At 40.3% G+C, this 13,197-nt stretch overlaps 1 protein-coding gene across 3 annotated transcripts in view; it reads right to left on the reverse strand.

Moving 5' to 3' along the window:
• sned1 (sushi, nidogen and EGF-like domains 1) overlaps positions 1–13,197 on the reverse strand; it is a 107,668-nt gene that overhangs the window by 37,132 nt on the left and 57,339 nt on the right. The window contains exons 2-6 of one of the 3 annotated variants that reach the window (XM_083568626.1): positions 8,017–8,304; positions 7,176–7,316; positions 2,577–2,739; positions 2,310–2,435; positions 2,033–2,146 (exon numbers count right to left, since the gene is read on the reverse strand). In XM_083568626.1, the coding sequence (XP_083424752.1) occupies positions 2,033–2,146; positions 2,310–2,435; positions 2,577–2,739; positions 7,176–7,316; positions 8,017–8,304 (832 nt within the window). Of the gene's footprint in view, positions 1–2,032; positions 2,147–2,309; positions 2,436–2,576; positions 2,740–7,175; positions 7,317–8,016; positions 8,305–13,197 lie in introns of those variants that run through there. The other 2 variants (XM_083568627.1, XM_083568628.1) reach the window with 2 other exon arrangements.

Raw genomic sequence — 13,197 nt, forward strand, 5'->3', positions numbered from 1 at the left:
TTATTGACACATTCAGGGGTGTAGACATAATTTCAAAAGTGAGAGGAACAGAAGTGTCAAATGTAATAATAATAATAAAATTGGTATAATTGACTGTTTATTTTCTCTTACTTCTTTTAGACTGGGCCTTGAAAACGTGAACACAGAAAGTTACATTGTTAAATGTAAATGTCGCCCAAATCCCCCAGGTATACTACACCAGATCAAATAACCCCTAACCCACTCAATAATGCAGTGATATATACACACACACACACACACACACACACACACACACACACACACACACACACACACACACACACGGGATGCAAACAACACAAAAATAGTTTGGCATTAACAAATGATTAAAAAGAAATCTAAGCAGACAAGCAAAAATCATATATCTCTTTTTAAAAGAGCTTGTTTTAGCAGCTGTCTTACAAAGTAATGAGCAAAAATAGTTTTAAATCAATAAAAAAAAAAAACTTTACTATTTTTACTTTACATTTATGAAATACCATATACCATCCATCCCTTTGACCCTGATTCCCAAATCAAAAACAGTACATGAATTATTTAAAAAAATAAAAATTTAGTTGTAAAGAAAACAATCCAAAACATTTTTTTTTCCAAAAAACCTTTGCATGATCACATTCCAAAAAAAAATGTGATATGGTTCATTATAATTACGAAAAAGTAAAGAATTGAATGTTACAGTTAAAAGTTCTTTCATACATTTGATACATTTGCATTCATTAATCCACAACTGATCCCACAAAAAAAACTTTTTCTCACACTCAAAACAGAAACAATTAAAACTGATGGTCATAACTTCGTATTGTTGACATATAAAGCACAATTTTGTGTTTGTGTTGAGAAGAGATGATATCATTAAAAGAGAATCGGTGGCGAGGAGTTTCAGCTGGTGTCTTCACCATAGCAACGGTCGATAAGGCTCATGGTAGGTACTGTAGTATTTACTGCTAAATTTCACACACCAAACCAATGGAAAATTTGCATTTCTCCAAATAGAAACGGCAAAATTAAGAAGCAATGAATCTGCAGACGTTTTACAATTAAATTTACAATTTACCGGGAGAATATATTTACTATATTTTGACTCAAAGCAGCCACTGATGATGCTTACAGAATGAAAAGCATAAAAAACAAGAATAAAATCTCCTAATTAAATGTTGATAGTGCTTGAAGAATAAAAAATGTGGCGGATGCACGAAAAATACATCGTATTGAAATACATTAGAAGGAAAGTTGTGCTGAATGACACGAAAAAAGAGGAAAATTCGTGTCCATTAACACGAGTCAATAGATTAAATTTCGTGACTATATCATGAAATGCTGTGAGACTGGGTTGGTCACAAGAATTGCATGTAGATACAATTCTACTTCATTTGGCCACAAGGGTGTTAGTTAAAGTCAGCTATTAATGTAGGGTGAGGAGTCCTGGGGTGCAGTCAGCATTTCAATTGATCCCAGAGGTGTTCAATTGAGTTGAGGTCAGAGCTCTATAGCAGGCCACTCAAGATCTTCCACAACAACCCATGTAAACCGTAACTATGTGGGGCTTGCTTTGTGCACAAGGATATTGTCATGCTGGAACAGTTATGGGTCTCCTAGTTCAAGTGTAAGGAAACCTGGAATCTGCCAGATTAATAAAATGTAAATGCCATGTGTAGCACATTGAGATAATTGCAATAAGGTATGGTGGGGTTCATCTATTATAGAAGCAGCAAACTGTGAGCCATGGTCTCAGGATGATGGATAGATGAAATGAAAAAAGATACAATTTTGAAACAGGCCATGCAAGTATGTGTACATGTGCAGGAATTCTTTTTTTTTTTTTTTTTTACTTTTCTGCTGTTTTTCTCTTGGACAATGATCTTTCAACACAAAACATTATATGCTTTATTGATAAATGTGTTAACTAATGTACTTTTTTTTATTTTTGGTCTCTCTGATCTATAACACATGCTCTGGTATAATATCAATACAACATGATTTTTTATCATAATCCGCAGGAAGTTAATCGTACCTGTTTCACAGAGGGGCCCAGTGAAACCTGGTGGACAGTGACAGGTAAAGCTGTTCACTCCGTCCTTACACGTGCCTCCATTCTGACAGGGATATGAGGAGCACTCGTCAATTTCTATACAAACACAAAGAAAAAAAAAGTGACTCACTTTCACTTATGACATTTGACTTTAAGTACAGCACAAGGAAATATAGACATACGGAAATCTTTAAATTTATTAGTGTGTTTTTCTGTTTTATATTAACTATATTAAATGCAATCCTATTTTTTTTTTTACCTATCTGGCATGTACGGCCAGTGAAGCCAGCCAAGCATGAGCATGTAAAAGAAGGATTTCCTGTGATGCAGTCATCGATGCAACGACCCCCATTCAGACAGGGTCTCAGGTGTGGGCAGACTGATGCTGACAAAAAGAAAACATATGCACAAACTTTAATTTTGCATTATGGTCTACGGTATATATTAGTTCTTTGTGTCATTATTTATCACATATAATTGTGGAAATAGTTAATTTTCTATTTCACTTGTCTTCATCATATCTTACCTGTGTTATTACAGCTGCCCACCTCCACCTGAGCATCATCAATGCGAAAGACCCAGCGCCCGGGATACCCCACATTTGTAGTGCTCTCCACTTCTACTACATCATTAGTCCGAGACCCTGGGATGTTGAAATAGCGCCTCCCATCACCGGCATTAAAACCTGCCTAGGAAGAGAGGATAGAGGTGGGACAGTTCTCTCAGAGGGGTCCGAATTTCTCAGTACTATTAAAATAACAGTGTTATTGCATAGGCAGTATTTATATGCATTATAATAATAGCAATTCTGATGTATTTATTGTCCTCTACTTGTCACTTTATGTAGCCATGTAAACAGTTTTGCATTGTATGGTTCTGAAAACATTTTGTTCCTGTGTATGCAAACTATATTCTTTGTACTTTAACTTCATTATATGAAATTAAATCTAGTCAATTAATTCTGTAATTCTTGTAATGTTTATCTCTCTGTGTTGACACCCAGACTGCACCCGAGAAAAACACACTCCATTTCTCAGCTTGCATCAAGAGAGAGTATGAGAGAATATGTCAAGTATGCCATGAATGTGATCTAAGTTTTTGACAGATGCTTGTCTGAGAATTTAAAATCCTTATAAGATCCTAAACCAACCAAGGAAACCTGTTTTTGAAAATGTTTTTTTTTAAAGTATCTTGGAATGGTGTTTATTCTTCTAAATTAGTTGCAGCATGTTATTTATATGTATTCTGGCTGGGTGAAAGATGAACATCCTGTGTTTTGTTGATTTACAGAAAGGCATACAACAACTGTAGAGATTAAAGAGTACATAAGTAGGCAGGATGACCAGATAATGGCCAAAATCTGATCAAAGAAATTATAGTAACAAATAGTCCTAATAGAAATGGTTTCTAATGGTCCTTAGCTGGTAACCATTCAAAAAGCCTCTATTAAATTGTTTCCATTATGTAGTGTGTTTGAGTATATAATCAAAAAAAGAAACCACTGTAGAATCTTACTGGGATCTGGATACTTTATGACATCCAAATAATCTCTATTGGTGTTAAGTGAACTATAAGCTTGATGAAGGTGTTCTATTGACATTTAATGGTATCCACTAAACATACTGTACCGTGCAACCAGCAGAAAGCAACAAATAACCAGGAAAGACCCACAGGGGCCATTATAGTTCCCATAAAGCCACATAATTTCCATTATAAACATTAAAACTATTACAAATTCTTTAAACATTTATATTATCTTTTTCAGTAGGGTATAGCATTTTATGTGTAAGTGTCCTCACTGTCTGTTTTTGTGAATGGTAAGATGAATATAGAAGTCATTTATTCTCATAATGTTGTGAAATGCAATGTTGGTTTTGTCTCTTTTTTCTCTAATACAAGGTTATACAGGATCCCTAAATTATGCCCCACCTCGCTAGAATGCTCTCAGGGTACAGACCCCGAATCGGAAGCGGCAGTAGCTCTATCATGGTTATTGATGTAAACAGAGCACAGTACAGAGTCACGGAGAGTCACGAACGGTAACGCGGGTTGAGTCCGTAAAGCCGGTATAATCCACGGAACTGGGGTAATCCACGGAACATGAGTAATCCTCGGAAGGATAGTAATCCATGGGAGGTGAGTAATCCTTGGAAGGATAGCAATCCACGAGAGGCGAGTGATCCACGGAACCAGCGGGGAATGCTGGCAGTCTCGGGTGAGGTCAGTCACCGTAGCCATAAAGTAGGTCCGACACGAGTGAGATGGAAATGGAGGCTTTTATGGGGAATCGGTAACGAGAGACACCTGTCTTTTGAGTGGCAAAACAAGGCAGCGTGACAGCTGCCAAAAGAGGTGTGTCAGGTGGATTCCTGACATCACCGCTCCTCCAGGGGCGGCACCTGACGCCCCAAAACCACCCACACCAGGCGAGCCAGGGCACTCTGAAGGAAGGTCCCGCCAACCGCCCAGGGTCGAAGGAGGAGGCCTGGAACACACCGCCAAAAAAACGGGGAAGGTTGGGAAGGACCCGTGGCGAAGCAATGTCCCCTGCAGAAATCTAAGGCGAAGCGACGCCCTGGGCGAAGATCAAAGGGGGAGAGACGCTCTCTTGGCGGACATCAGGGGCGGAGCAACGTCCTCGGCGGAGATCAGAGGCCGAGTCACGCCTTCTGCGGGAGTTTGGAGCTGAAGCGGGGGTCCAACGGTGCCCTCTGCAGGAGTTTGAGGCGCGACAGCACACTGGGAGGAATCTCTGAGTGCATTGTAGCTGTTGGAGGAGTATTAAAGTGCGACGATGTCTCGAGGGGGAATTGGAGGCGTGACTTCGCCTGGAGAGGAACTCGGAGAAGTGACGTCGCCTGAAGAGGAACACAGAGGAGTGACAGTGCCTGGAGAGGAACTCGGAGGAGTGACGTCGCCTTGTGGGGAACTCAGAGGCGAGACGTCCCCTAGAGGAGAATTTGGAGGCAAGACGTCGCCTTGTGGGGAACTCGGAGGTGAGACGTCCCCTTGTGGGGAACTCGGAGGCGAGACGTCCCCTACGCGGCCAGGCGGCGTTAAGATGTCCCCTACGCTGTCAGGCGGCGGTACGACGCACCCTTTGCTACCAAGCGGCGGTGCGATGTCCCCTTTGAGGCCAGGCGACGTCCCCCTTGGCAGGAAACTGGAGCGGAGCGTCGGCCTCGGCGGGACACTGGAGCGGAGCGGCGCACTCGTGGGAACTCTGGAACGGAACGGAGCGGCGCACTCGTGGGAACTCTGGAACGGAGCGGCGCGCTTGTGGGAACTTTGGAACGGAGCGGCGCGCTCGTGGGAACTCTGGAACGGAGCGGCGCGCTCGTGAGAACTGTAGGTGGAGATCTGCCTTTGTCATCCCGAACATCCCCAGGAGTTGTCTAATGTATTCAGCGTATGAGCCAAAATCGCCTCCTTTCACGCTCCAGAGCTTGCTTTGCTCCAGAGAGAGCATCTCCAGACAGTAGGGAAATGCAAAAGGCGATCTTGGCCTGCTCGGTGGGGAATTGAAATGCCTGCACATCCACGTACCTGCCGACGCTCCGTAGAAATCCCCCCTACTCGGTCATCTCACTGGAGAATGGCAGGTGGCAGGTGGATTCCTGACAAATGCTCAGCATTTTTTTAGAATTATCATTTACAAAACGATAAAAACCTACCGGATAATGACAACACATGGTTAAGAAATAAAACAAAAACTAGCCTAACTTAATTTAGACATCTAGCTAGAACCCGAGTTTGGTAGATTTTATCATTTTACAAATATAGTCTTGGCAGCTTAATTTTTAAAAGTATTTTCAAAGTACAAAAATGTTCTGGTTAAATCTTACAAGAAATAATGATGTTTGGGAAGCTTTAGCACTGCATCTAGCAAGTAGAACGTAATGCTAACACTTTCAGACAGCTATTTTATTGTTGACTCATGGTGTTGATTTTTTATAAAAGCATCTGGTAACATAATGGCAATAAACACGTGAAAAAAATGGCAGGAGAGCCATTTGCATTTTCCTGCCTAGGGCCCAAACTGTCCCAAGAATCACCTCTGTATCAAACTTTCTTACATGAAAATGAATAAAAATAACAGTGTTACAAATAGCAGCTGTTTTTTTCTACATTAAAATCTTTCAATTTCTTAGTTTCACACATCAGCAGTAGCTCAGAAAGGGCAACTCATTTGGGGCCACTGAGCAGGACCTTAACTTCCTAAAACTCAAAAACTCCTTACTCATAACTATTTTCCATTGTTTTCTGTCATTACAGGGTAATAATTCTTTAAGTCTAAAAATTAAAACCACCAACAAGTTCGAGGGATACTGAGTGCTCGGTGTATACAGACTACTGAACAAAAGGTCATTAATATTGCATCAAACAGAGAATGTCGAGTATGTCACGAATGTGAACTAAGTTCTTGACAGATGCATGTCTGAGAATTTAAAATCCTCCTGAGAGCCTAATCCTAAAAGGGTACTGAGTTCCTGAAGGTTATTTATTTGTTATTTATTTTTTTCCCTCCTCCTGCATGTCTTGTGTAGCGTTGTATTTATTCAGAGGCAACACAGCTGAACATCATGATGGTGTCTTAAAAATTACAGCCTGTTTTTATATCTTCTATTTTATGACCAGTGTTCAGGTTGCATATAAATCACTGAGCACGTTCACACTAGTAACACGATGAGTATCAAATTCTAGCTACACAAGACTGCTAATATAAACAAAATACTAAGGTATCATAAGGGATTACATCTGTTAAAACATATTTCAAGGAATAAAAATGCCTGCATTTAAGTGCAGTAATCAGATTATATCGTATAGTTTTTGCAGTCTGTGTATGTACATGAACAGAACTATGTAGAGAAGGGTTTCAAATGTAACAGTACATACATACAGGTAAAGATTTAAAGTTGACACAAAGTTCAAATGATCTCTTGCTTTAATGGGTTTATGATTTGGTTTGAAAGCAATTATAAAGTAAATACATTGTGTTGTTTTAAATGCAATTTAGATTTTTTTTTAATTCAGTTTTTTTGGTCTGGTGCAAAAAACAAAAAACTGATTTAGCCGAGGGTGTATAATAGTGTCTAGAAAGCAGAGGAGTGAATTGGGACACTACCTGTGCAGCGATGCCCCCCAGGCCCAAGCGATCTCCTCCACTGCTCGCGTGCATTCCTGTGGTCCATGTAACATTGTGGTACTGAAAGATGGTGAAGGAGAGCTCTCCGTTTGTAATCAGCACAACTTGAAACGTGTTCACCTTAAAAAAGGAAAAGTACCTGAGTAAATGATGTACTTTTGTAAAGCACATACATTTGTACAACAATTTCCCAGTACTGAGAGACCTTAAGTCACATTAATAACATTACACACTTTACATTTAAAGTATGCTTTTTATGTTTATTGTATGTTTGTGTCTTCTTTCTGTTGTACATGTGCCTTAGTGAGCTTACAGAGTTATACTACAAGCATTTTCATTTCAAAAATTTCATTTATTTTCAGTTAGAAAAAATTACCAGCCTACCATCAGGTAACCCACTCACTATTGGACTGCTTTGGGTCTTTTGAGATAAATTCAGTAAAGTCAAATGGGTTATGTCTGAGAACTGAGGTGTAAATGGGTGTAAAATTGAAAAGGGCCTTTATTTGTCACATATAGTTTACAGCACAGTGAAATTGTGATTTATTATTTTGCATATGGTAGCTTGTAAAGAAGTTGTCAGAGCCATAATATAACAGCCTCAAGAAATAGGACCTTGCTCAAGGGCCAACCAGTGACAGTTTGGATGTGCTGGGGATTAAAGGTTTCTTAGTAACCTAGCACTGTTTTCAATTGCACTGTGCTACATCCTGACTTCCAAATCAGGTAAGTTATATACACACTTGTTTTGCCCTTCTAACCAGGACTGGAAAAGTATGTGGACTGTATGTATGTTATTATAAATATTTTGTGCCCTTACCGGAGTAACTGGGCTCCCACCAAAAAAAGTGACATTATGCCATGTAGCGACAAGCACCCATGTTGCTGTGAATGTGGGGAATTCGGGGAAATAGTGGTGGATGTCGTCTGTTGCTTTCTTCAAGATAACAGGATCTTTGCTCTCTCTGTAAAACACTAGTCCTGCTTGCCGGTTATCTACATCAGCCCAGAACGGCGCTACTACCCTGCGGTCTCCAGCGATGGGGAAGGCCACTGGAGTGAATTGGGACACTTCCCTTAGAAAAGACACAAGGCCATTGTTGTTGACCTGAATAAAACAAGAGCAGAGGAATTACAGGATTAAAACTGTCAGCACACAGAGCTCCATTCAGCTTCTTCCTCTGATTGTGAGCCTTCATTTAAATGAAACATGGACAGTATGAATCATATAACCTGGCATGTTAAGCTTGAAAAAACCTATTATATTTAGTTTATTCATTTAGTTCCTCATCAGCAGCCATTTTGTTCCGATCAGAGTCTCAGTGGATAAGCCTAGCCTGGGAAACTAGCAGAAAGGAATACACGCTTAATGGGACACCGGTTCATCACAGGGCATCACAACGCCCTCATGCACTCATTCATCAAGGGAAAATCTTTAGTCAATAGTCCACCACCTGGCATGAATTTAGAAGAAACTGGAAAACCAGGGAAACCCACACAGACAACAGAGCTGTGAGGTGCCAACATGACACCCTGTAGGATTCTTTAATTATTTTTTATTATTATATCATGACACAAATTCAAGCATTTTACAAAAAATCTTTATACACAGTAGTGTTGCGAAAATTGGGAACTTAATAATGCTGGTTTAAATAAGTGGCCCTGTGAGCTGGATGTATGGGACATGCTGACTCAGAGTATGCAGTAAGAGATGGCAAGTTGTTCAGCAGTGTGCTGACATGTTGCATGGTGTGTTCAGTACTTCAGGATCAAAGATTAAGAAAGTCTTCTGTGGCCCATGTATCCACTTCCCATCAGGGAACAGACACTTCCCTTGTTTCACCAGAGGTCCATGTCCACAGCTGAGAAAACTAACCACCACCACTCCCCCCTTACTCTTCAAACACACACCCTCACACCTGCCCTCGGTGTTGTCCACTGCCAAAGCAGGAAGTGGTTTTAAGACGTTGGACCTTTTAAGCCAGGTTGCCAGCTAGACAGCAACCACAGTTTACGGTTCCACAGATTTGTGCTGCCCTGCAAATCTGTTGACTAAATTCACATAGTAATGTCTGCAAATAACAGTGTGAGCCATGATATAGGGACACTTTACACACAGTGATCATTACACTTCTCACGTATTGATAACATTCATTTGTGTCACGTTGTGTCAGTGTATCCAGAGGTTTGAAATTAAGATCCATACTGCCTTTAAAGCAGACAAGGGATCAGTTTATGATAAACAAATATATATAAAAAAGAGTTTGCAAAATAAAGTAGAGTTCAACTAAGCCGACCCGTCTCCTCACTTTACCACTCAGGCACTTGTCATATCTGTGCCCACTTCAGGCAGCAACCCGAAGCAGTGATAGAAGTGATGGCCGACACGTAGTTCTTCCTTTCCCCTTTTGCCGGTCGTATGGAAACCATAATTCAGAGACCTTCGCTGTAAAAACAGCAGAGGAAGTTTTGCTTGGCCAGATGCGGGTGCGTGGTTAATTGGCTGACCGCAGTCTTCCCCTCTCTGCATCAGTGAGTTGCAGCGTGAGTCTGGTTGATGCAGAGAAATAGAGCGCAAACTGCAGGTCCGCACATGGGGTCATACAGAGGAGACCTGCGAGGAAAAGGAAAGAGAGAGAGAGAGAGAGAGAGAGAGAGAGAGAGAGAGAGAGAGAGAGAGAGAGAGAGAGAGGTGGCAAACAAGAACTGTATAGAGAAATTTATTCTAGAGAGAAGACAGGTGAGGGACTAGAAAGGCCCCGAGACTGTTGGAGAGTCATAAAAAGAACGAAGGACTGCTAGTCTTTCCATTATTGCAGGTTGTGATCCTGGTATATATATATATATATATATATATATATATATATATATATATATATATATATATATATATATATATATATATATATGACTAAAACCAGAATCCCTTTTATAATAAATGCTTCAGAGATGGCTGTAACACCCTCTGCAAATTTGTATGTTGGATTCCATAGGCAGTGTAGAAGAATTCTCAGCGTAAGCGTTGAGTTTTGGGTGGCCATAATGACTAGACCAACCTCACTGCTGGATTAGTGAACTCTAAATTAGCACTGACATTCGAACTGATCAGTTAGAGAATCTGGAAAAGGTTGAATAAGCAATTTTCTTTCTGTGTCAAAGTACTCTGTTAAATAAGCAGGCTTAGAGTGACTAAAATCAAATACAGACACTGCTCAGCTAGAAATAGTTGGCTATCTGGGACAAGAAAAAACTAGCTAGAAAAAAAAATGTCTGCTGTGTTGGAAGAGGATGTCATTAATTTAGCAATTCCAAAGAGTATTGTAACTGTAAAGCAGTAAATGTTTTTATTTCTTGCTATTTTTTTTTTTATAAAGGAAACTCTAGATATTGTTTTGAGCTACACCAACATCTTCGTTCTCTCTCACACTCGGTCTTACTTAGTGTCAATCTGCTTCTCTAGCTCAGTGTTGTTGTTTTTTTTGGGAATTCTGCACTGGAAATTTCTAGCTTTCTTTGGAACAGAAGAATTTATAGACTCGAATAAACTTTCATCTGGGAGAAGTCAGGCTAAAACAAATCCCAAGATCCAAATAATAAAAAATGGTGTCTAGAGATGAAGCTCAAGAAAACATTGAATGTTCCCTGTCAGAGGGGGGCTTTCACCACATTTCTTCATCCACACTCATAGTATTTGAAGGAAAAAGTAAAAACGTTTTTGCACCCATAACCTTGATGCTAAACCTTACTTGATTGGTCTTTCATAATAATTAGGCTCTGCTACGATAATTTTCCCACCAAATGACCCATAATAACCTTTCGAAATGTGTACTAATATACGTAATTCCTCTGAAAAGAATCTACAGGGAAGCCCTGGTGTTGGATAAATAACTCGGTACTCAGTGGAGAGAAATTAATTTTTCTGAATCCTGCTCCTCTGAAGAACTGAATCTGGCATATCATTTTTATGATTATAGATGATATAAAGCACCATGAATAAATGTGCTCAGGCTCATAAACACCGTTATACAATGGCCATTCACACTCTCACAGAAATATTTGGGTCATTTCAGTGTCACACACCAAGGGAGAGGAATATATCTCTCAAGGTTGAAGATTTTCTCTCCACGGTTGCGCAAACGTTGTGCTGAAGTGGCGAGGATGATCATTAGCAGATGTTTATGATGCATGCAGCACTGACCGAGCATTTTCTCTGACAATCTGACAGTTTCCCATCATCCAACCAACACTTTTGTTTCATCTCATTTCATGTTGAACATCCATATTATAGTTGAATTTTCAAAACAGAAAATTTCACACACATTTTTTGTAGCTGTGCTCAATTAAATTATTTTAATAAATTGGTCACCAAAATGCATTCTCTATCACTCCTTATCCACCCAGAGCAAAACTGCTCTGCTTTGAAGCTGCTTTCTGTTTTTCCCAAGCCTCAGACCTCATTCCCTGTTTTCTGTGTCCTAGGCGTTTGCAAGATTAGTTATTCGAGGGTTGGTTGGCGTCTCTGAGACACTTCACAGATGCATCTGTGTTCTGTTAACGGGATCTCGACTTTGTGCAGCCCAGCAGCTGGACAGGTCCAGAGGGAAGACCCCTGCACTCGTTATCTGGAGGAGGAGGATGAGTAGTAGGAGAAGGAAAAGAAGGAAGGGAGGTTGGTGGTGGTCAAGGGGAGGATGTGAGCAAAAAAAAAAATCAAAATCAAAATAAATCAAAGGTGTAGTAGTTTGATTGCATTATTGACTATAAATGCAGCCTTCTGAAGGCTCTCATGTGGTAAAGGGTATGCCAATGGGGTTACAGAGTTAAGACGTTGCTACTGCGGTACTGTGCTGCAAAATATTATGAAATGTCCTCAGAATGCCATCACCTCATTCATCCCACTGAATCTGGTCTGAAAAAAGTGATTGTTTCTGTAACCTCAAATTAAGTGGAAAAGAAAGTGCTGCATTCTTTTTTATGTGAGAAGGAAGAAGAAGATAAATAGGAGAAAGAGGTGGCAAAAAAAAAAGAAGCAGATGTGACAAATAAGATAAATAAGATAGAAGAGTGGAGGATTAAATGAAGAATAAAAGATGAGGTGACAAGATAAAGTAGGAAGAGAAGGATGAGGAAGTGGCAGAATAAGATGTCAGATGAATAGAGGAAGAAGAGATGACAAATAAGATGAAGGTGGGGGAGATTAGGAGGAGGGGGACCAGGAGGAGATGGAGGACGAGAAGAAAAAGATGGAATAGAAGAAGAAGGGGGGGAGGAAGAGAAGGTCAATGAGAACAGGGAGTGGAGGAGGTGGATGTGGGGGAGGAGGTGAAGGTGAGGGATGAGAAGAAAGAAGAAGAAGAAAAAGAAGAGGAGGGGACAAAGAAGATGTCAAGGTGGGTGAGGAGTTAAGAAGGTGGAGGTAGGAAATAAGAAGAAGAAAAATAAATAGCAAAAGAAGGAGTAGGCAAAAGAGGATAAAAAGATGAACAGAAAGAAGAGAATGTGAAGAACATAAAGAAGTAAAAAAAATCAGAGTAAGGATTAGAAGAGAAAAAAGAAAAAGAAATAGCAAACATTTTGAGCAAAGCAGCTCAATTTCAGAATTTCTCATTCAGCTTCATGGACGCTCTGCTATCCAAATGAGACTGGAAAGTGCCACCTCAAATCAGCGCTGTGTCTTTTTCCACATTCCAAAAGCTTTTCCAGTATTAGTGCCTTTCGCTCTTGTGAAATCTCACCTGCTTGAAGTGGCTGCGTTGTGTTAAATACAACCACGTGTTGGACATGCAGTAAAGCTGAAGAATAACTCACTCTCTCTTCAAACTGCATGGTTAAAGACATCGTTAGTGCACTCTTAGGCACTCATCACACACATCGCTGCCTCTGTGACTTGTTTGATTGGGTTAGAGTTGACCTGCAGTCACCTTCTGCTTTTGCACTTGATGCACTGCGGCGTGCCGAGCCAGAAGCCTCAGAAGCCCCACCTCAGGCTCGAAGCACATGG

Source organism: Silurus aristotelis (assembly GCF_946808225.1).
Source record: "Silurus aristotelis genome assembly, chromosome: 2".
NCBI lineage: Eukaryota > Metazoa > Chordata > Actinopteri > Siluriformes > Siluridae > Silurus > Silurus aristotelis.